The sequence below is a fragment of the Lutra lutra genome, chromosome 1 (genome assembly GCF_902655055.1).
Source record: "Lutra lutra chromosome 1, mLutLut1.2, whole genome shotgun sequence".
Lineage (NCBI taxonomy): Eukaryota > Metazoa > Chordata > Mammalia > Carnivora > Mustelidae > Lutra > Lutra lutra.
In genome coordinates, this window is record NC_062278.1 from 83646335 (window position 1) to 83669598 (window position 23264).

Genomic DNA, 23264 nt, shown 5'->3' on the forward strand with positions numbered 1-23264 from the left:
ATGTTGACACTAAAATTAATTGGAGATCAGAAGGCTGTAGAGAAATAATGACAAACACTACATAAGGAAAGCTATTCCTCCAAATAAGCTGTTTTTGTTGTCATTTAACAACAACAACAACAACAACAAAATATACATATATATATATATATATATATTTTTTTTTTTTTTTTTAAGAGAAGAACATTCTCTTCTTTTTTAAAGCTAAGAACATTCAAGATATTATTAGGTTTGGCCTCCTTAATACCAATCCAAATTCTTTCATAAAGAAACTACCCTAAAATATAAAAAACTCATGTTAAAAATTATTAGTGAGGGGCGCCTGGGTGGCTCAGTGGGTTAAGCCGCTGCCTTCGGCTCAGGTCATGATCTCAGGGTCCTGGGATCGAGCCCCGCATCGGGCTCTCTGCTCCGCGGGGAGCCTGCTTCCTCCTCTCTCTCTGCCTGCCTCTCTGCCTGCTTGTGATCTCTCTGTCAAATAAATAAATAAAATCTTTAAAAAAAATTATTAGTGAAATGTGTATGCATTGCTGTTATTTATTTATGAACTCTAATCAAAGGAAAATTCGGTAAAAATGGTTATAAACTGATACCCCCTAACTCACTAAGGAGCCATGACAAACATATATATACACACCTGCTGAAAGAGAAACATGATCTGGATCCATGGCTGAGGTTCTTGGCTGATGAGTATAAAACTGGATTTACTGTAGAGGCAGTAATGACCCTTCAGGGAGCAGGTGAAGAACAACTTTGCTACACAACTTCTGACAGAATCTAGAAATGAATAAACATAGCATTACACATAGATTCTTCTAGAGTTGTACTTTATACTTCAATATAGAAACACCTTTAGAAATACTTTCTTCAGTTTCAGTCTGCAAGTGAGTAACTCCGAACAACCACGTAATCGGGTTCCATTTCATGGAATGTAGATTTAACTAAAGAGGTCTTCAACAAGTTATATTTTTTCTATCCAACTTTCCCTTGTTCTCATTAATAAAGCATCAGAAATCTCCAAATAACTCACCTGGAAGAAAGAAAACCTGTCACCAATAAAAAGGGAGAAGAGTGTTATTACTATCTGATTGGGCACTTTGAAATGATAATGTGGGAAGGATAAGCAAATGCAGAGAGGAAACCCAGGCATTTTCTGGGGAGTGGATAGTATGCCATGAGCCAGTAACATTGTTCTCTTGGTTGTGTAGGGACCACAAAGATAGACTCCAGAATAACTCTGCCAGTGGTGTGGCTTCCTGTGAACTAGCCTGGTGTGGTTTGAAAGTTTATCTTATATGTTGAAGAAGTTCAGTAGGGAAAATTAATGAGATCATTTTTTAGGGATAAGGAGCCAGGGAGGGTGGTGGTGGTGGTGGCGTGGAGCAGAAGTGGCAAGAAGCCACAACTAGGAGGAGCCATTTAATTTTTACATCCTACAGGATGGGTGTTATTATTTCTATTTTATAGCTGAGGAAACTTACCGCATTAGTGGATCACTTAGTGAACCACTATGAATGCCTTGGACAGATGAGTGATGCAGAAAAACTGTGGCGGAGCCAGGATTTGAACTCAGCTGAGCTGATGCCACATTAAGATGCTTTAGCTCTAGCATACTGGGAATTTTTAGATCTGTCATATTGATAATGCATGAGGTATTTATTCTTTCAGAATTAAGCTGATATTTTAAATGAAATATTTTGAGAATTAATGGATTTTAGCATGTACTACTTTTAAAAATGAAAATATGGGTTACAGTTTATTAATAAAGTTGATGGGGACCCTAATTAAGTAGCAGTCAGTCCCCACCTAAGAGGGTGCTTGGGGTCCCTAGAGAATTGGGTAGGCCTATCTGTGCATAAGGACTGAGATGTGAGGAATAACAGGCTTTTCAGGAAGAGCTTAGAAAAACTAAGGAAGAGTGACCAATGACATATTAAGGAAGAGGACAAGGCATTAGAAATAAAATAAAGTCACCTGTCAATTTAGAAATACATACAGAAATCTTAACAATTAACACCTTTCTGTCATTCTGAAACACTGGTGTGTAAGAGGATATTTTTGTGAGGTTAATTGTTTTGGGGAATTAAAAAAATTGGGTTGAGCATTCAATATCCTTGTATAAAATCAGAAATCATTTCTGTATTCTGTGGGTGAATGAATTATGATATATAAAAAGTGACTGAAGTTTCAGTGGAAAAGACCAAGAGGCCCTCCATTGAGAAAGAAAGAGCTCAATGTATAGAATTGAGCATAATATTGGCTTAAAATTGCCCTATCAGAAATTATTTGATATGGTAGCTAAAAATACTTTTTTGGGGGGCGCCTGGGTGGCTCAGTGGGTTAAAGCCTCTGCCTTCGGCTCAGGTCATGATCCCAGGGTCCTGGGATCGAGCCCCACATCGGGCTGTCTGCTCTGCAGGGAGCCTGCTTCCTCTCCTCTCTCTCTCTGCCTGCCTCTCTGCCTACTTGTGATCTCTGTCTGTCAAATAAATAAATAAAATATTTAAAAAAAATACTTTTTTGGTACAGATGTTCTGGAAAATTGGATTTAAATTATTCACTACTAGAGAAACAAGAAACCAAGTATCCACAAAAGCACACATAAAAATGGTATTTGAAATAAAGCTAGCTGTGATGTATATGCTGAGACAGCAAGCAGTCTTTAATAGAAGGGTTCAAAAGAGAACAAGTTTTTTTCTAAAAACCTATGCAGTAGCTTGACAGTCACAAGTTGGACTTCAGGCCTTTACCATGAAAAAAGTTTTTGTATTTTCCCTTTCCCTAAATATTCTCACTGCTCATTCATGTTTTCTTCTGCAAATTAAAATTGATTAGATATATTTTACTGACCTGGAGTCTACCAGTTTTCTATACACAAACTACAGGGGTCCCAGATCACACAAAATAGGCAAAGCAGTAGAAGATAGAGGTCTTTAACTTAGAAGCAAATATGCTGGCTATAAAAATAAGCTGGTTCTGAGATATCTTCTGTTAATGCTTTCTATAACCTGATCTGTAGCAATATTTTTTCCTCACTTTTTTCAGAGCTTTCCTAACTTGGAAAAAATTCCCACAACATTAACACTTGTTTTTCTCTGCAATTTTCTCCCTCATGTTCACTCTGTGGTATTGAATGGTAGGCATGCAGTAAATGGTTGTTGAATGAATGAATGAATGTCAAACACTACAGGGAGAGCCAGAAGGGTCAGGATGTTGACCCTGCTCTTAAGAAGCTTACAGCCAAATGGGAAAGACATCTATAAGCAAAACATAAATTGTTTTAAGTCCATGGGGGTAATGGAGGGACACAAAATTCTGACTGCTCAGAGAAATGAGTAGCTATTTTATTTGGAGAACAAGGGGAATCTTCATGGAAGAGGAAATATTTGAGGTACTTTGAAAGATAACCATGATCTTGAACTTAGAAAAAGTTGGGAGGAGAAAAGCATTTTAAGCATATGGAACATACAGAAAAAAAATCACATAAAGCATGAAGTTTAAGGTAATTCCAGGTGGTAAGGTTAGTGTATCTGGGTCATTATGATATTTTTTGCTTATACAATTATTGTCCAAAAGGTTATTTATTTTTAGAGTACATGTTGGAAGTCATGCTTTGCTAAATATAGAATGCTTTGCATATACCATATCTGATTATTTCTTTCTTTTGGTAGACAACAGCCTATCTTTATAAAAATCAAAGGATTTGTTATGGTCTTTATAAATACTGAAGTTAACATTAACATCAATAATTGTATAATATAATGTGTTAAAAGTTGAAATATCCAAAATATATACATCACACACATGGGTAGATTTAAAGGTATGATACAAAATACAAGAATAGGTTCCAGCTCAAGATGGCAATATAAGAAAACCCTGAACTCACTGATAAGCAATACGCTTGATAAAGAACTTAAAGCAATGATCTCAAAAATACTAACTGGGCCGGAGAAAAGAATGGAAGAACTCAAGTGACACCTTCAATAAAAAGATAGAAAATATTAAAAAGAACCAATCAGAATGGATGAATACAATAACTGAAACAAAAAACACACCAGAGAGAATCAACAGTAGATTAGAAGATGCAGAAGAATGTACCAGCAATCTGGAAGACAGAGTACTAGCATACAAGCTGAACAGTAAAAAGAGAAAAGGATTTTTAGAAATGAAGATTAAGGGATCTCTTGGACAGTGTCAAGCCAACAAACATTTGCATTGTAGGGGGTCGCTGACGAAGAATTGAGAGAGAGGTGTAGGAAACTTATGTCAAGAAATAATAACTGGAAACTTCCTTAACTTCGGGAAGGAAATAGATATTTAAGTCCAAGAAGCACAGAGTTCCAAATGAGAGGAACTCAAGGAGGTCTACACCACAGCACATAATAATTAAAATGTCAAAGCTTAAAGATAAAAAAGGATCATAAAAGCAGCAAGAGAGAAACAAGTCACCTCAAGGGAAAACCTGTAAGACTGTAAGATGATTTTTCAGCAGAAACCTTGCAAGTCAGAAAGAAGTGGCCTGATATATTGAAAGTGCTTAAAGTAAAAAACCTACGCCAAGAATACTCTACCTGGCAAAGTTAACATTCAGGTTTAAAGGTGAAATAAAGAGTTTCCCAGACAAACAAAAAAAATAAAGGCATTTATCACCACTGAATCAGCCTTATAAGAAATGTTAAGGGGATTTCACTATTTGCAGATGACATGATACTACATAGAGAAAATCCTAAGGATTCCACCAAAAAAACTACCGGAAGTAATTTATAAATTCAGTGAAGTGGCAGAATACAAAATTAGTACATAGAAATCAGAAGCATTTCTATACACTAACAATGAAATCACAGAAAGGAAAATTTAAAAAGTAACACCATTTATAATTGTTCCCCCCAAAAATATAGTACCTAGGAATAAACTTAACTGAAGAAGTGAAAGACCTGCACTCTGAAAACTGTAAAACACTGATGAAAGAAACTGAAGATGACACAACAAATGGAAATATAGTCCATGCTCATGAACCTATTTTGATATACTGTTATGAATGTGAGTCCATAGTTTATTCAGATTTCCTTAGTTTATTCTTAGTGTCCTTTTTCTGTTTCAGGATCCCATTTAAGATACTAGGTGATATTTATTCATTATGCCATCTTCAGGCTCTTCCTGGCTGTGGCAAGTCCTCAGACTTTCTTTGTTTTTGATGACATTGACTGTTTTGAGGAGTACTTTTAGTATGTATTTTGTGGGATATCCCTCAGATAGCATTTGCCTGTTTTTCTCTTAGGATTAGACTGAGATTTTGAGTTTTACGGAGGAAGACCACAGATATAAAGTGCTATTTTCATCATAACATGTCAAGAGTACCATTTGATCAGCATAACTTAATAAATATTGATGTTGACCTTAATCGCCTGGCTGAGGTAGGTTTTACCAGGTTTCTCTACTTTAAAGTTACTCTTCTTTTTTCCACTTTCCACATTATACTCTTTGAAAGGAAGTCATTATGTGTAGAGCACACTTAAGGAATGGGGAGTCACCTCCACCTCCTTGTGGGGAGAAGAGCTACATAAATTATGTAGGATTCTGGACAAATTTATCTCTTCCTCCTTCAGTTATTTCATTCAAAATGATTTAATAATTATTCTATTAGTACACACTCATGGATATTTATTTTGCATTTCAGTACTATTTTATTTTGTTTATTGCTCTAATTGTTTCAGCCTTGGCTATTTGGAACTCTTTCAATTGCCTTCTGTGTTCATTTGGTGTGCCCCCAACATTGTGTGTGGTTTGGCTTTGTTTTGTTTTTGAGCACTTACCTACTTTCTGGGACTAAAAGATGCTCCAGACTCATCATGATTGTTTTCTGCCCTGTCATAGAATCAGCTGTTTCTCTAAGGAGTTCTTTATATTAGAGAAGAGTATTAGAAACTGAGATCTGGGTACTAGGATATTTGTTGCTACTGGGGTGTCATTGCCCCTTGGCCCTCTCAGCTGTCAAAACAAGGAAATTATGTGTGTACACTAATCTGGGTATGTACATATGTCTGTAAGTATTTTCATAAATATCCATCTGCATCTGTGTTAAGCTAAATATGGGTTCATACCAATGACTTCATTTCATTACCATATGGCTCATTCTCCTCCTCTCCTTGCTTATCTGAAAATTCCTGCTTCAATAGTGAGAAGCCTGGCTCTCACTTTGTTAGTATTTTTATCTGTCTACTATAGAAGGTAGAGATCACTCTCTCTCCTTTCCTTCCTCCTTTCTGTCTTTCTTTCTTAAAAATCTTTATATATTTAGCATCTACTATAGTACCTGGTATAGAAAGGCTTACCTTAAAACATAACAATGATAATTTATTACACTCTATCTGTTCCTTCTGGAACAAAGATAAAACCGTAGGATAACCGCAGGAACATAATGAGAACTTATAGCAGTAATAATACAATATTAACTTCTATGTTGAAATTTTATTTCACTTTAAACAATCCACAATGTCATATCTAATATGAGAGATACATTTGCTAATGTGAACATTCTACCTTAGTTTAGTCACTTGTATTTTAGCTGTTTTCCAGATGCCAGTATCTTATGTTATGATCTTGCTAAATAAATACTTATTTTATTCATGGTTGTAAAGTGCTAAAAAAAAATCTAAAAAGTATACCAATTAACATTTTGGAAAACATAAAATTAGAAATGGTCCTAAATAACATCCTGAAATTTCAAAAAGAAGTTATAATTTTCTAGTAATATTTTAAAAGTCTAGTAGAAATTCTAAGTCAAACAAAACTATAACCAAAAATAAAAATTAGATTTTAGTTCATATGTGTATGAGTACATGTGAATTGCTTGAAATATTAGAGTAAGTCAATGTGTGAAACAACTAATAGTATTTACTCTCGTACCACTTTGTTAGATGTTTTATATAATTCAATCAACCATTCAATCCTTGTAAGTATCTATGAGGATCTCTTTTCACTTAAGATATTAAAGGGTCAGAAAGTTAAGTGACTTAATCAAGTAATAAGATGTGGAACTATGATTTGGACCCAAGTTTATTAAAATGCCAAACCTATACTTTGTTCATAAAGAGATACTACCTCTTTGAAAGCCACACTGTCTAAAGACTGGAATCTGCCTCCCTAGCTGAGCTATCTGTAATTTTTGTAGGGACAAGATGAAGAATCCAAGATAAATTGTCAGTATCTTTAACAAGACCATATAAGTTGTCCAGCTCTAGAAATGTAACCTAAGGCTTTAATTTCTATGTAATTTCTATATAGCCAATGTAATTTTTTAACCTGGGAGTAGGACAAGTCTTCATAAATCTAAAGAATGGTGGCAAAATTTTTTTTTATATATTTTTTACATTTTTAAAAAATTTATTTATTTATTTTTATTTTTTATAAACATATAATATATTTTTATCCGCAGGGGTACAGGTCTGTGAATCGCCAGGTTTACACACTTCACAGCACTCACCATAGCACATACCCTCCCCAATGTCCATAACCCCACCCCCCTTCCCCAACCCCTCTCCCCCCAGCAACCCTCAGTTTGTTTTGTGAGATTAAGAGTCACTTATGGGTTTGTCTCCCTCCCAATCTCATCTTGTTTCATTTATTCTTCTCCTACCCCCTTGGCCCCCCATGTTGCATCTCCACTTCCTCATATCAGGGAGATCATATGATAGTTGTCTTTCTCTGATTGACTTATCTCGCTAAAGTGTGATACCCTCTAGTTCCATCCATGTCGTTGCAAATGGCAAGATTTCATTTCTTTTGATGGCTGCATAGTATTCCATTGTGTATATATATGTGGCAAATTTATAAAGAAAAGTTCTTTACAAGCCTGTGTAAAATGGCAATAATTGGTCTCTTTTATCTTCAGTGTGCTAAGTAGAAGAGGTTCTAAACCCTATAGGAATTATCAAAATGGCTATGCTTAGAATTTCTTGAGGTGGACAAAGCTGTGGAATCACATGAAGGAGGACTGTGGTGGTAATTTTAATGCCCCATGATGCTTGCTAGCAGCTGACAAGTATGACTTTTTTCTAAATATCTATATTGGATCTGAGAAACACATCATTCTTCTTGGGAGATGAGATACTTATAACGCATCACCCAGGGTGGTTCTTATACATAATCTATGCCATTATATACTTTTTATTTAGAGATAAATGCCTCTTAAGAATAAATAGAGAATACAGCTTTGACTGTTTATATATATGGCTAGTAGAAATATCATAGAGTTAGCTTTATTTTTCAGAAAAAAGAATAAGCTAGCTCTTGTTTTGAATTCTTTACTGAGCTCACACTTTGGAACATCTCTTCCAGCTAAATAAGGATCAAATAAATGTATCTGGCTTGTTTCCCAGGTATTTTAGTTGAGCTATTTGTCTCCATATCCAAACTATATTTCTAGAATGATTTGTAAAAACTCAAACACAGGAATATATTTGCTGAAATTGCTAGACTGAAAGGATTCATACATTGAATATAACACATATATGCAACAAATACAGATAAGGCATTTTGAGGGACTTAACAGCAAGGGAGATAATCTTCTTTGACTCCTTACTTTGTACATAGGTATAAACATAACAAATTGAACCTTTATGAAGTAGATCTTGTTATCCTCATTTTAGAGAAGGAAATGTCAAGATCAAACTTCCAGGAAGCAATTGAGCTGTAATTTGAACCCAGGTTCCAAAGTCCTTCTCTTTCTAGTATATTATTGAATGGTTCAGATAAAAGAGGGGCAATAGAAGTACCTCAAAATGGAAGTATGGGGGGCACCTGGGGTTCAGTGGATTAAGCCTCTGCCTTCAGCTCAGGTCATGATCCCAGGGTCCTGAGATCGAGCCCCGTATCGGGCTCTCTGCTCAGCGGGGAGCCTGCTTCCTCCTCTTTCTGCCTGTCTCTCCGCCTACTTGTGATCTCTGTCTGTCAAATAAATAAAATCTTAAAAAAAAAAAAAAAGAGGAAGTATAGTTCAATGGAAAGATCATTGGCCCAGAAATTAGACCACCAGCATCTTATTGGGTAGCTTCCTGTCATCTTTCTCTCTGTCCTCTGGCTTCTTATCTGTAAAATGGTGGCCAACCAAAAGCTGATCCAGAAAGTGCTTTTTAAATTTTACAGTTTTATTTGCTTATTATCTTTCTCTCTCCTAGATTTTAAGTTCCTTGAGGGTAAGGATTCTTTTATTGTGGTAAAATATATATAAAATGAAATGGACCATTTTAGCTATTTTTAGGTGTATAGGTCAACGGCAATAAGTACATTCATATTATTGTACAATCATCACCACCATCATATAATATAGAATATATTTATTATATTACTATATAAATAAAAAATTAAACACTGAAAAACAAAGATGAATTTCTGAAATGACTTTGAAATGATATCAAATAATTCTTTAAGAGTAGACATTGCTTTAGTCATTGTGGTACTTCCAGGGCTTTGATCTGCAGCAGGTGCTCAGAAGTGTGAGTTGTTGAACTGACGTGTGCTTAAGAAAAAATTACCAAATTTCTCAGTTGATGAAGAATCTAGGGCAGGAAAGTGATGGGAAAAGAAACTGTGACTTATTTTCGCTAAGTTCTACTTACAACATTATTGATTGAGAAATAGTCTCTTCTCAGCAGCTGGCTGGCCACTGGCCATATCACATGCACATGTGTGCGACATCAACATCCAGAGCCAAAGTACAAGGTTCATTTTCCTGCTCACAGCAAAAATTCTAGTCGGTTGCCAAATAAGCATGACAGATGCTTTTATTTGGAATCATCCAAAGAATGAAAAAGTTATTTTGCAAGTGATTGCTTTACTAATACAAATAAATTCAGAGAAGCAAAGGGAAATTTGGTAATTGCACATTCAGAAATGTACAAACCATAGTTGTACAAAGTCCTATTTCTTTGACCCTGGTTTTAGAAAAAAAAGTCAAAATTATATTTTCATATATGAACATATATATTTATATAAATGCATGGAAGAAAGATCTGTAAGACTATAGCTCAATCATTGATAGTGATTATTCTGGATTAAGAAGTGGGATTGGACATGGGGAGCATACATTTTTTATTCCATACACTTTTATTTTGTAACTGTCTCGTCATGGGTTTATATTTGTGTATACCTATATAATTTAAAAAGAAAAAAGATCATATACAATGAAAAAGTGGATATTGATTAAGTAAGAAGATTTTAATAATATCTCACTAAATTACCATGCAATGGAGCCAATATTTGTAGTTTTAAAAATATTTTTCTTTTATGGCTTCCTGAGTTCATAGCATTTGCCCTAATTCATGTGAACCTCCATATACTAATCAGTCAGATGGGTGTGATAGTGGTGGTAGGGTAGACATCAGATGATGACAGGAGTAACAAAGAGAAAGATAAAGTAAAATAGAATTCAGTTGCCAAAACTGGATTAGGTAGCATGACAAAAGCCTTGCTAGCAAAACTTCTGTCTTGATGAAGGATATTAAAATTTATTTTTCTCCCTTTAGTCCATCAACCCCTGAGCCTGGAAGACTTGCATTATAGATTGGTGGTATGGAGCAAGTGGCAGCTAGGTCAGTTGTATGGTTGGAGGGAAAACATAACATAGAAGAAGTAGAAGAGAGGGCTTTTCAGTTTGGGTAGGGGAGATTGTGGAGAGAAGGAGAGAGACAAGTGTGAAGCCTTCAGATGCAGGTCCTGACTTTCCCATCTTTGTGCTTCAGCCTGTTCAAGAGGGAATATATTAGATAAGTTATGGTAACACTGGGGCAATGGTGATCTTTACCAAGGAGATCCATTCCCAGGTAGCACTCAATACCAATATAGGGCAGCCAACTTAGTTACAAGCATAGCTCATGGAGCTAAACAAAGAATGTCTGAGGTTCAACTCTCATGGACCACCCTTGCCTCTCTTATTTGGTGGACAGGAGGAAGAAGGAGCTGCGACTGTTATTGGACAGCTTTTCAGAGAAATCACTACAATACATGTGGGGGTGGAAAGCTCCACATGGTGGACTGCAGGGACCATTGTCCAAGGCAGAACTTGGACAGGCCACAGCACCAGTGGGTGCTGAGATGGGGTCAGAGTGACCAGGTAGAGCTATGGGCCTGTCTCTGTGCAGAGTTCTTACATGATATTACACCACTTTAACCTCAAGTTGGGAGAGGGTGATCAGGCAAACAAAAGACACTATTCTCTAGGCAAGAAGACACTATTTCTCCACCCTCCACTTCCAGGCCCACTGCTTTCTTGCCATCACATAGAAAGAGCATGCCACCTTAGGGAGATAACCATAGGAGGGGGTAAGACAAAGAACATGTTCAACAAAATGAGAAATAGTTTCCTAAATGCTCTATTCAAATGATCGCATGGAATTAAATTTAAACGAGACTCAGTTAATTTCTCCCCTCACCAGCCAGTGGTTAGTTACTCCTTATGAGTTCTGGACAAAATGATCACATATCTTCTCTGCAAGTATGAATTATACTGTGCAATTTTGTAATATCACAATAAATGAAAAGTAATGATAGAGAATAAAAGTATGCTGAATAAGAAGACTCAGGTGGAAAAAGAAATCATGTCCTAATAGAAAGTCAGAAATTCTTATTAAGAGTCACACAGCAAAGGATAGAGGGTAGAGAGTCAGCTTAGGGAAGGATATTGGACACTTGCTGGCACATGAGGGCTGAAATCCAACTACACACAGTGGAATGTAGTTAATGTCTCTGGTGCACATATGCTTGTAAATTTCTTTCTTTTTTTTTTTTTTAAGATTTTATTTATTTATTTGACAGAGAGAGAGAGATCACAAGTAGACAGAGAGGCAGGGAGTGGAGGAAGCAGGCATGCAGGGCTCGATTCCCCCTGAGCTGAAGGCAGAGGCTTTAACCCACTGAGCCACCCAGGCGCCTCTGCTTATAAATTTCTTATGTGAAAACTGTTTAGAAATTATACCAGCTTATTATTTCATGTCACTATTAAAGAACAGAATGAGACTTGCCCATTAACTTTCAGGTGATGGAGAATCTTGCATGCTCACATACAATCAATCTTTCCGCCCTGACACAGGGAGGAAAAGCCCCTCTCACAAGCCATTCTAGGGTCAATTGCTTTGACCCAACATCCAAAGTCCAGACCTTCTCCAATGTGGGGGTTAGGAACACAGATTCTGAGCTAGACATTCCTACTTAGGAGCTTTATGTCCTTGGGAAAGTTACATACCTCTCTGTGACTTGATTGGGAATAAGAACACATAATTTTAAGGGCTGTTTAGGGTAATCAACCATCCTGGCTTGCTGGGAACTGAGGTGGCTGCTGGGATGTGAGACTTCCCATGCTAAAACTGGGGAAAAGTCCTGGAAAAACCAAGAGGTACTGGTCACCCTGGTTAATATGAGCATAAAAGGAGTTAAGTCACACGAAGTTCTCTGATGGAAGTGCACTTGGCACAGAGCAAGTTCTTAGTAATGGTTGTTACCATTATCATGATCATTATTACAACTAGTACTATTGAATATAAAAAGAGGATTTCTCGGCCAAGTGGAGTGTTTCAACATTGCCATAGTGCTGTTTGGATTAAAGGGGATGAATAAGCACCCCTGGAATCTCTAGGTCTCTTAAGTGTCCTGAAATTTTTGCCTAATGGTTTATTTAAAAAGAACTTAATACAGAGCTAATACTGAAGTTCCGGCTGAAGTAAAATTCTATGTAACTGACATAAATCTCTCTGGAGACATGACAGAAGATCTGGCAGGAAGGAAGATCTAGCAACAGTGCTTGAAGTCATCCACTAGGGTCTCTCTGAAATCCTCCAAAGTTCTAGTGTTCCAGACAGGAGCAAGTGAGGCTTTTGCTGCTAATGCTATTTTGAAGCTCTGAAGCACAGAAATGTGGCAAGAATGCCACTAGGAAGCTCTGAGAGAAGGTTTGACATTTGCTGCATGCAGAGCAAAGTAAGTGAGAGAAAGACTTTCTTGCAGCAGAATAAGGAAAAAATAGCTAACATTAATAAGTTGGACACTGTTCTTATATATTTTTAAAGATTATTTATTTATTTATTTAGGAGAGAGGTCAGAGCAAGTGAGCGCATGAGTGGGGTGGGGAGGGGCAGAGGGAGAGAGAGAAGGCAGCAGGAAGCATAGGACACTGTTCTAAGAGCTTTATGTGTGTATTCCCACTTACTGTGTTCGTTCACAACAATCCTGCAATATGGATACTTCCAGTTTAGAGAAAGAAGCTGAGTCTCAGAGATATTAAGTAATTTGTTATGTTTAGATTAAACAGCAATTAATAACAGTTGAAGTCAAAGAAGGATTTAATTTATACCTAGGCATTTTTAATTATGTAAATCCTATTATAAATTGTGTATCACTTTCATTTACACAGTATTTAGAGATTCATTGTTAGTCAATTTTTGGTTTTGATTGCAGTTTTGATCTTTATTGTAAAATTTGAGGAGTTATGTGGTAGCTTCCCATTCATGCTCACACCTCTCTTGAAGGACACACACGTGATTGACCCATGAAATCCCTGCTCAAGATATTACTGTTCCCCAGTGGGAACCATCTGAACTGGAAGCATAGCAGTCAAAGAAATAAATCAAGGAGATAAACTGCCTCTGTCAAGTTAGCTTTGAAAACTAGAAAGCTTACAGTAGAAGCAAAAGTCATAATCATAAAATTATTTTTTTATAAATCAGTGTTACACATGGCAGAAGTCAATATATCTTTGAAAACCTTAGTTTCCTCTATTGCTTCCTTCAAGTTGTATTTTAAGTGCAACTTGTTTGATTCTTAGGTAACCTAAAACCCAGGGATGATAACATTAATCATCATAATTAACATTAATGAGAGTCATTTTTTTTACTCTTTCTGGTAAATTATTTCTACCTTCATTTTCATATTGCTGCCTAGAGAAGAAGTTATAAGAAAATAGACTAGCAATATTATTCAACTTCCAGAAACTCAACCTTCTGGTTGTAAATGTGGAACAGGTGGTTGTATATTTTGTTCCATAGAGGAAGACAGAAAGATCTATTGAAGAACGAAAGTGGGAGTGAATAGAGTTGAATTATCCCTGCCTCAATTGGCTAGTTTTCAGTGGTCTGTGGGATAGCATAAACTTCGAGGTGAGAAGACAATCAGCATGCATCCAGCAGAGACTGCAGGAGTGGCCCATGGCCCTCAGAAACTCTGGCATGTTAAATGTTTGCCTTGTGTGGGAAATCTGCTAAAATCCCAGAGCTGTAGTTTTCTTTCTTATAATACAGGACTTGCAAAGGAACCATCTTGAGATTCAAACACCCTTGAAAGCATGGCAAAGCTCACAATTCAATTTTCCCATGCATTTAGATCATAATGGCTTAATTTTGAAATTAAATGTTTCTACACCAGCAAGGCCTCTATAGTCAATTTTTTTTTCACTGAAAGCCCTGTATGTTGTTCTGAGAATCAGAAAGTCAAGATGAGAGGTATTTGAAAACAGTTGAGATATTTATTTATTTATTTTATTTATTTATTTTTTTAAAGATTTTATTTATTTATTTGACAGAGAGAGAGATCACAAGTAGGCAAAGAGGCAGTCAGAGAGAGAGGAGGAAGCAGGCTCCCTGCCAAGCAGAGAGCCCGATGCGGGCCTCGATCCCAGGACCCTGGGACCATGACCTGAGCCGAAGGCAGAGGCTTTAACCCACTGAACCATCCAGGCGCCCGAGATATTTAAAACCTATCTATATACTGTGTGATTGCATCTTTATCAAATGAAATTGGGCTTGTGTCCCCCAAGAGAGGACTTTTCACATTCATGAATTCACAATCACCTAAGCAACCATACAGCATCTGGTACTGTTCTGTATGAAAAATTTTGTAAGGAAACATTTCATTATTGTTGAGTGCTGGGCTGGTCTTCTGATTTGAGAGAAGCAGAAGAAAAAGAGCAAGTGGGATAAATGATGGAGGGTCTTTCCTAGGATTTGGGTGGCAAAGGGGCAAGAAGTGGCAAATGTGCTGTTTCTGATTTCACTTACGAGGAGCCTGAAACGGCCACAGTGCTCCTGGTACAAATACCACAGAACTTGCCCTTGCCTAGGCCAGCCCTGGCCCACCTATGAAGAGCAACAATCTCTGATGGTGGGCTTTCCTTTCAGAACCAAGGAAGGCAGACCTGGTGGTTAACCAGAATGCTCTGTGACCACTCATGCTACTGGGCTGGAAAAGAGTCTAGGTTGGGATGATCAAAGATGGAGAAACATGGGTAGTAAGCATGGGTCTTCACTTTCTCCCCACTGCTGGGATCCATCTCATCTCCTCAATGAAATGGAAGCTGACTTTGAATCTTGCTTAACTGCTGCTAGTGTCCTTTCATCTGGAGGTTGGCCCTATTCATGGATTTTCTTTGTCCATTTGAATGGACTATGCTGGAAACATGCCTTTGGCATTCATTTGCTGCCAAGAACTGCATCTGTCCAAGAGTTCTGGTTGCCCTGCGAACCTCATCCTTTCAGATCAACTCTAGGCCTTATCTGCGGGGTCACTGCTTGTAGCCACACAGGCTTTCTCTACTGTATGAGTCCAGGGGATGTCATTCTCACAGGCCATGGTGTAAATGGTTCTTTCTGGAGTTGGCCAATGCACAGGACCTTCTGGAGTGAACCACACTCCCTTGGACAGCATCATTTGGGGTGGTCTGGTGCTCCCTGGAGGAGGCTGACATTCTGTTTTAAGTTTTTTCTCGTTCATGACTCTGACTCCCATTCTTTGTGCTTATGATATTCTTTACTTCTTTCAACCTCCTGCATGCTTAGTGGCCAAGCCCTTTTTTTATGATTCAACCAAATCTAATTTAGCTTACTAAGGAATGAAAGACAGGGAGGGAGAAATATATTTGAAAAATTGCATATATCTCTTATTCCAACAGAAGAAGACTGCAGAAGGCCATAGGACCTCTGACCACAGCAAATCACCTTACATAGCACAGTGAATTTGCACTGAAAGGGAAACTGTGCTTCTTATAGTTATTTCATGGCCTATGTGCGTATGTTTAATGGTAGCTAGGCAAGTAAATAACAAAAGCAATAGATATATTCTTGTACTTTGCAGATGCAAATAAAAATAGTGTGTTCTCTAGGAACCAAAACTTTATGAGCATTGTTCCGAGAACCCGAGAACATGCTGCCATAAGCACATTAGCTTTACTATCACAGGACCAGATCAGCTCAGCCTAACAGCACATAAGGTAACGGGACAGATTCCTCAGCTAGGTAACCTGGGATCAATTTCAGGTCTACCATCTATCTGTCAGTTATATGATCTGGGGCAAATTTTGTTTTTTCTTTTATATTTCAGTTTCTGCATTTGCAATTCAGGAATAGTAATACTTCACTCAGTGATAAAACCATCATATTAATTGTGAAGGAGATGTACCTTGATAGTGACATGGGCACTCACTTCCCTGGTCCCCTGATTGAACAGACAGATGAGCAGCGACTCTTACAAATACTCCCCAAATTGGTATTATTTCTGATCAGGTGACTGATTGCTTATCATTACAGAAAAAAGTTATGATAGTAACATTACTCATATTTTTGTATTAATTTCAATACTGTTTCTAATATTTCCAGGAATTTAGCCAATACTACTCCCAAAATAGACATAATGTAATTGAAAATAATGAGACTAATTTAAAATTGAGCTTACCTTTAAATGACTATACTAAAACTTTTATTAGTGGTTGCCACTAGAAAGAATGCACCCTCCAACTAAACACTTATACATCACAAACCCTCCAGGGGAAAGTTCATTAGGCAGAGCTCAACTGTTTCCCACCATGCACCCTTGACAGTCTCCAAATACGATTTAGATGTCCAAACAGTAATACAGAGTAGTCAACATCAATTCGGTCAGAAATAAATCTGGGATAGTTTCATAGAAGCTAGCATAATTTGCAGAAGTGAAAGTAATTTTGGAATTTATATGAATTTTAAATCAAATACATACATATCTCTCTATTTTTTTATGATGCTAATGTAGTTAGTTGATTTCTGGCATGATACAGAGTCACTTAGTGGTCACCCTGAGTCAGGGAAGCCCATGTGTTATAAATAAACATTTGGCTCTACCAAGCAGAGATTTATCAAAAGCTGTGCAGAGGCAAACAAGGCAGGCAAGCCGTGATCCCCTGCAGGTACCATTCCATGTGCGACCAATTACTTTATGATTCTGCAAAATATATAAAAGCAACCAGATTTAGGGCATAGAAAATTTTAGGAAATTTTATTATTAAACTCCACTAAAATGAGTCTGTTTACATGTTTTCTCCCTGAGGAAAGAAGGACAAGGCTAAGATTGTCTGCATGCAAGTTATCAATCTTACTACTCTCCAGCTGGCAGTTGTGAACTGAGACCTTCTGGCTTAGCCCCCACCCATCAGCCTCATAAGAACACTCCTGGGAGAGTGATATGTATTTACTAAGATGTTTGATGATGTCAGATATGTTAGTGCAGGATATATGGTACCACCACAGAGTATATATCAACTGCTTCAGACTCTTTGAAGCTCTTGCAAGAAGTGACCTTTAGCAACTCCTAGCCAAGCCTGACTTTCCTAGAATGTCCACTGGGGATTTAGTCTAAGTTGATTTCATAATCATGTCTGACATGGGAAAATTAGGGAGCATTTTGTTTCATTAACTGCTGCCCAATGAGGACTCACTAAATAGAAAGTAGCTAATTTAAGTTAGGGGATATACCATGAATTTGGAAGCTAATTTTAGAACATAATTCTAGTCTTAAGGGAAACTCAATACTGCAGTCTATAAGTATGACTAAGCATTTGAGGAAGGCATTTTCATGTAAACTATACTCTTAGAGCATAAATTCTGAAACATGTTACAGATTACCTCTCATTGGTGTAGTTGCTGTAACAATATAGAAAGCTATTAAGCTTGAAGAAGGTTGATTTCATTTGTTATCCTATTCATTTGTTACAAGGGAAACACCTAGCATCATCACTGTCATTAACAAATATTTTGGCAATTTACCAAGTACACAGCGTTGATCTAGGTATTGAAACTATAAGGAGATTCAGTGAAAGTCTTATCACTTAAAAAGAGATATTAGGAAAATAGGAATATAAAAAAATAACAATCCAAGGTAAAGTACAGGATAAGTAGTACTTGGAATCACTGAGGAAAGAAGAGGTAAGACTTAATCTAGACTTGATGAGCCTAGATATATGGAGTGGAGGACACCTAGAGGAGTCATAGTGTGGGCAAAGGCATGGAGGTGTGGACGAAAGCGGCACATCCGGAAAGGCAGTGTGGGATAGACTGGCAGTGACGTGGCCTTGAATCCAGGGTTGAATCCCGACTGGCTGTATCACCTTGGTCAGGCTATTTGACTTTCTGAGTCTACTTTCTCATCCATAAAATGAGGATAATTATAATTAGACTGCAGGCTTTTCATCATGGTTAGATAAGTTATTTTTTATTCAACAAATATTCCTTATGGTACATTGAGTAAAGTTAGCTATTCTTACAAATAATATGTTGATTCACTTGGAAAGAGCAAGTCCATGTGGGAAATTACTGGACCCTGAATCTAGAGGCATAAGCTGTATTCAAATACAAATGACAGTCACTGTCAGTTGATAACCCTTACAATACTAACATGGATAGAAAGGAAAACCAATAGCAAAAACCAAGTTGTGGTCTATTTCTATTATTTATAATCCGTATATTCCTTTGTTCAATAATTTACAGACAGTTCCTTGTTTTCTTGTTCATTTTTACAAGTGTAGGGATTATCTGGGAAGAAGGTTGTCAAAGCTAAAAAAATAAAATCCAAAGTATCCAGACATACAAAGTTTAGAGTGAACTAATAGCGCTTATAAAAATTTGTTTTTCTGAGCAGTAAAAAAATAAGTATTAAAGGGGTTTAATATAGTATAGACATAGACTTGTAAGAATTTTCAAAAGATCATTTTTCAACATGCATTTACTGAGTTCCTACGATATAAACACTGAATATGCAGTAGTAAATGAAATAAGTGTTATTTTGTTTAGTGGAGGAGAAAATAAAGAATAATACACAAAGGAAGTGAATGTGATAAATGCTCTGAAGGAAAAAAAGAACAGTAAAAATTCTCCAAAGAACAATATTGGAACAACAAATTTAGACTAGGATGGGGGTCAGAGAGGGCTATTCTAAGGAAACAGTGTTTGTGCTGAGACATCAAGGATAGGTGGGTTTGAATGAGGAGCGGAGTGAGGGCAAAGTGGTCTTAGCCCTGGGTGGGAAAGAACCTGGGCAATGGGGCTGGTGTACACAGTTTTCAAAGACCACGCCAGACCTGGTATCCTATATATATATGTTATATATATAATACATATATACATTATATATATAATATATATATATATTATACATATAATATATATAGGAAATTATATATATGCGTATATTATATATATATATAGATATTTTAAAATATATGTATATATTTAAATTTGCATAAAGCTTGACCACAATAGATGACTTCAAAGCCAGCTTGGCCTCAATGATCTTTGAAATTCATTGGCAATTCTTATAATAGAAATTCAAATATTAGTTCTGGCAACAGAGGCAATCTAACCCCCAAGCACACATAGAAGAATGGCTTTAAAAAGGCCCTCTGGTGGGGAACCATCCTACACTGTTGGTGTGAAGGCAAGCTAGTGCAGCCACTCTGGAAAACAGTATGGAGGTTCCTTGAGAAGTTGAAAATAGAGCTACCCTCTGACCCAGCAATTGCACTGCTGGGTATTTACCCCAAAGATACAAATGTAGTGACCCAAAGGGGCATCTGCACCCCAATGTTTATAGCAGCAATGTCCACAATAACCAAACTATGAAGAGAGCTGAGATATCAATCAACAGATGAATGGATAAAGAAGATGTGGTATCTATCTATCTATCTATCTATCTACACACACACACACACACACACACACACACACACACACACACAAGAATATTATGCAGCCATCAAAAAATGAAAGCCTGCCATTTGCAATGATGTGGATGGAACCAGAGGGTCCTATGCTAAGCCAAATAAAATCAACTGGAGAAAGACAATTATCATATGATCTCAATGATATGCAGAATTTAAGAAACAAGGCAGAGGATCACAGGGGAAGAGAGGAAAAAATGAAACAAGATGAAACCAGAGAGGGAGGCAAACCATAAGAGACTTTAAGTATAGGAAACAAATTGAAGGTTGCTGGAGGGGAGGGGTGTGGAAGGGGAAGTATGTGTGAATTGCATTGTGTAAGACTGATGAATCATAGACCCGTACCCCCGAAACAAATAATACATTATATGTTTATTAATTGAATTAAATTTAAAAAAAATTTAAAAACCCAACCTAGCAGCTATTCCCTTTTTTCAAATGCTGATTCCTCTCCAGAATCTGCTTGCTTTTGATTGCTCTCAGGTACCTTTATTAGCCATATTTTATATTTTTCCCAGAGTTTATAGTTGTCTGTGGAAGTTAGTCTGGTAGGAGGAACATAATATCTGAAGTGATTGCTCTCATTTGAAAGGGAAGGCCTGATGTGAATTCCTGTGTAAGGGCGAGAGTTACAACATCAGGTGCCCAGGAGTGTTTGTGGGCAGGACAGAGGCCTGTCAGCTAACAGACATATCAAAAATAAATAAATAAGGAGACTTTACTTTTGGAAAAATAAACAAATTTAAAAAATCAAAAGGCCTTCTGACTTCAAGAGATCACATTCTTAAAAAGCCACTCAAATCAAACTCAGTGAATTTAGAGGAATCATGTGCCTATATTGTGTCTGAGAATAAAATGGTAATAAAGAGTGTAACAACAGGTGGTTAATTTAATTTGTACCACAATTCTTTTGCCTCCTCCTGGCTTGAACTATATGCACCTCACTCAGAGTGAGACGGCCAAAGTTCTTTGGACAGAGGTCCAACATGGCAAATGCTGGTTGTTTACCTCCCCCTAAACTTGCTGATTCAACCCTTCCCCAAATGCAAGTATCACTTAACATAAATTCAAAGCTAAACAATTACAGGTTGTCTGTGGATATCTTTACTTAGGGTCCTGGCTATGTGGATCCCCCAGGTATCCACAATAATGTAAAATCCAGGAGAGCTGGAGAACCAGATGCCACCATGAGCTCACAGAATCTGGCAGGAAGTAATGACAGGCACAGTGCTCCACGGCCAGGAAAGATACATTGTTCCTTGGATTTCATGCCTTTCCTAATCTATGTGGGGACTGTAGGGCTGCTGAATTTTATTTGATTTTATTTTTGCCCCTATCAAAACTGAAAATCAGTTACCGGCCCACTCCCCTAATCACCTTCATCAACACTATGATGCTCTGTGCCCAATGCATTCCTCTCTGAAAAGCTGCCACTGGAAAGCCAGAAGTTTGTGTGTATGAGGTATTGAGGTATATTTTTTTCTTTGACCTTCTCAAAGAGAGTAGACCAACCTAAAGAATGAATGGAATGAGTATGGAATAAGGAAATGCAAATACAATGAACTGAGAGGAGATGAGAAAATCAAAGAGGGAGAAGACAAGAAGATTTATTATGAGGCAAGGAAATCAAATGGTGTACTGTAGGATGACTAACATCACATAATAAAAAAAATAAAGTTTACAAGCTTAAAAAAATAAAATAAAATAAGAAAGATAATACTGTGATAGTGGTAGTAATAACCCAAGAAGTCTAATTTTTTTCTCTCTGAATAGAGTAAAAAAGACCTGAATATAACTAGTGTCTGCTTTAGGACAAAAGGGAAAACAGCACACAAAAAGTGTCTGTTTCAAAACAAAACAAAACAAAACAAGACAAGACAAACCCCTCCCCACCCCCAAAAAGATCCAACTCAGTCAACTGTGCATGGTTTTTTCTCATCAGTTCTCCAAATACTCCGCTGGGAAAAGGAGATAGGAGTTATTGGCTAAGAGTTAGTGAGGCTTATTATATTTGACCCCAGTCACTCTTGAAGTTTGCATCTGTCGCGACACAGCACACAGCTTCCTTATACACCGCCTTTGTCTGCTGGACTCATGCGGGGCTGTGGAGTGAGACACCCAAATAGCCCACCAGCACCATAGCTACCAGCTTGCCCCTGTCTGTGCTTCCTTTTGCAGACAGAGACACAGACATGTAAATCAGCATCCCAGAGCAGAAGCCTCCTCTCTGCACTCCTTATATTCCAATTTTCTGTCCTCTGCTTCCTCACATGATGGAATCCTGGGTACTAGGGGGCTAGTCAATGGGTACTAGGAGTGACTCTGCAAATAAAAGCAAATCATTCCTTTGGGTCTTAGAAAGAAGGCTGGAGAGAAGGGGTTTCAAAATAGCTTAATAGCAGTAAAAACATTAGTAGTCAAACTGCTAGTTCTTGTTACACTATTCTTCTCATTCCAAAAGTCCACTGAATACCAGAATGTTTACAGTTGAAGTCAAGACCGCAACTGTCACCGCACATCAGTTACTTTGAGTTTTACAAATACACTAAGTGTGGCAGCTCTGACAGCAATTGCATCAGGTTAGGACCAGCTTTCCTGAGAAATAGTTTGTTGGATCTCCAACACCGGATCACCAGGAGATCTCAGCAGAACTGTACAAAATCTCTCTCTCTCTCTTTTTTTTAATAAAGATTTTATTTTTTTGACAGAGATCACAAGTAGGCAGAGTGGCAGGCAGAGAGAGAGGAGGAAGCAGGCTCCCCGCTGAGCAGAGAGCCCGATATGGGGCTCGATCCCAGGACCCTGGGACCATTACCTGAGCCGAAGGCAGAGGCTTTAACCCACTGAGCCACCCAGGCACCCCCAAAATCTCTCTCTTTTGTGCCGATTCTCTTGGACTTCTAGCCTGCCACTGTTTAGGGCCGACTCTGTATCTCCTTTACTCTGTTAGACACTTTGCTGACATGACATCCTTTGTCTGCTGTTTTCACCTCCATTTTCTTGAGCTTACACCTTTTAATTCCTTTATTATTATTTAAGTGGAATTTTAGTGATAATGGAGATGAACATGTGTTCAACTAGCTATGTTTACTAGAAGTCTTATGTGTGTGTATGTGTGTGTGTGGGGGGGAGGGTTAGAAATCCTTAAACACCATCTAACATAAAAGTCCTGGTGAATGAAGCAGCTAATAAAAACTATCTAGACTATCTAGAACAAGGCTTGATAAACCTATAACTGTAGGCCAAGTCTGACTCTGCTTGT

The 23264-nt window shown here is 37.5% G+C and overlaps 1 protein-coding gene across 7 annotated transcripts in view; it reads right to left on the minus strand.

The window, feature by feature from the left end:
- Positions 1-23264, minus strand: part of VEPH1 (ventricular zone expressed PH domain containing 1) — a 254978-nt gene that overhangs the window by 72073 nt on the left and 159641 nt on the right. For all 7 annotated transcript variants that reach the window (XR_007127157.1, XM_047728863.1, XM_047728862.1 and 4 more), the window contains one exon: positions 638-777. Coding sequence is in view for 6 of the 7 variants with exons in the window: in XM_047728863.1 (XP_047584819.1) it covers positions 638-777 (140 nt within the window). In the remaining variant the exon portion in view is untranslated. The remainder of the gene's footprint in view (positions 1-637; positions 778-23264) is intronic.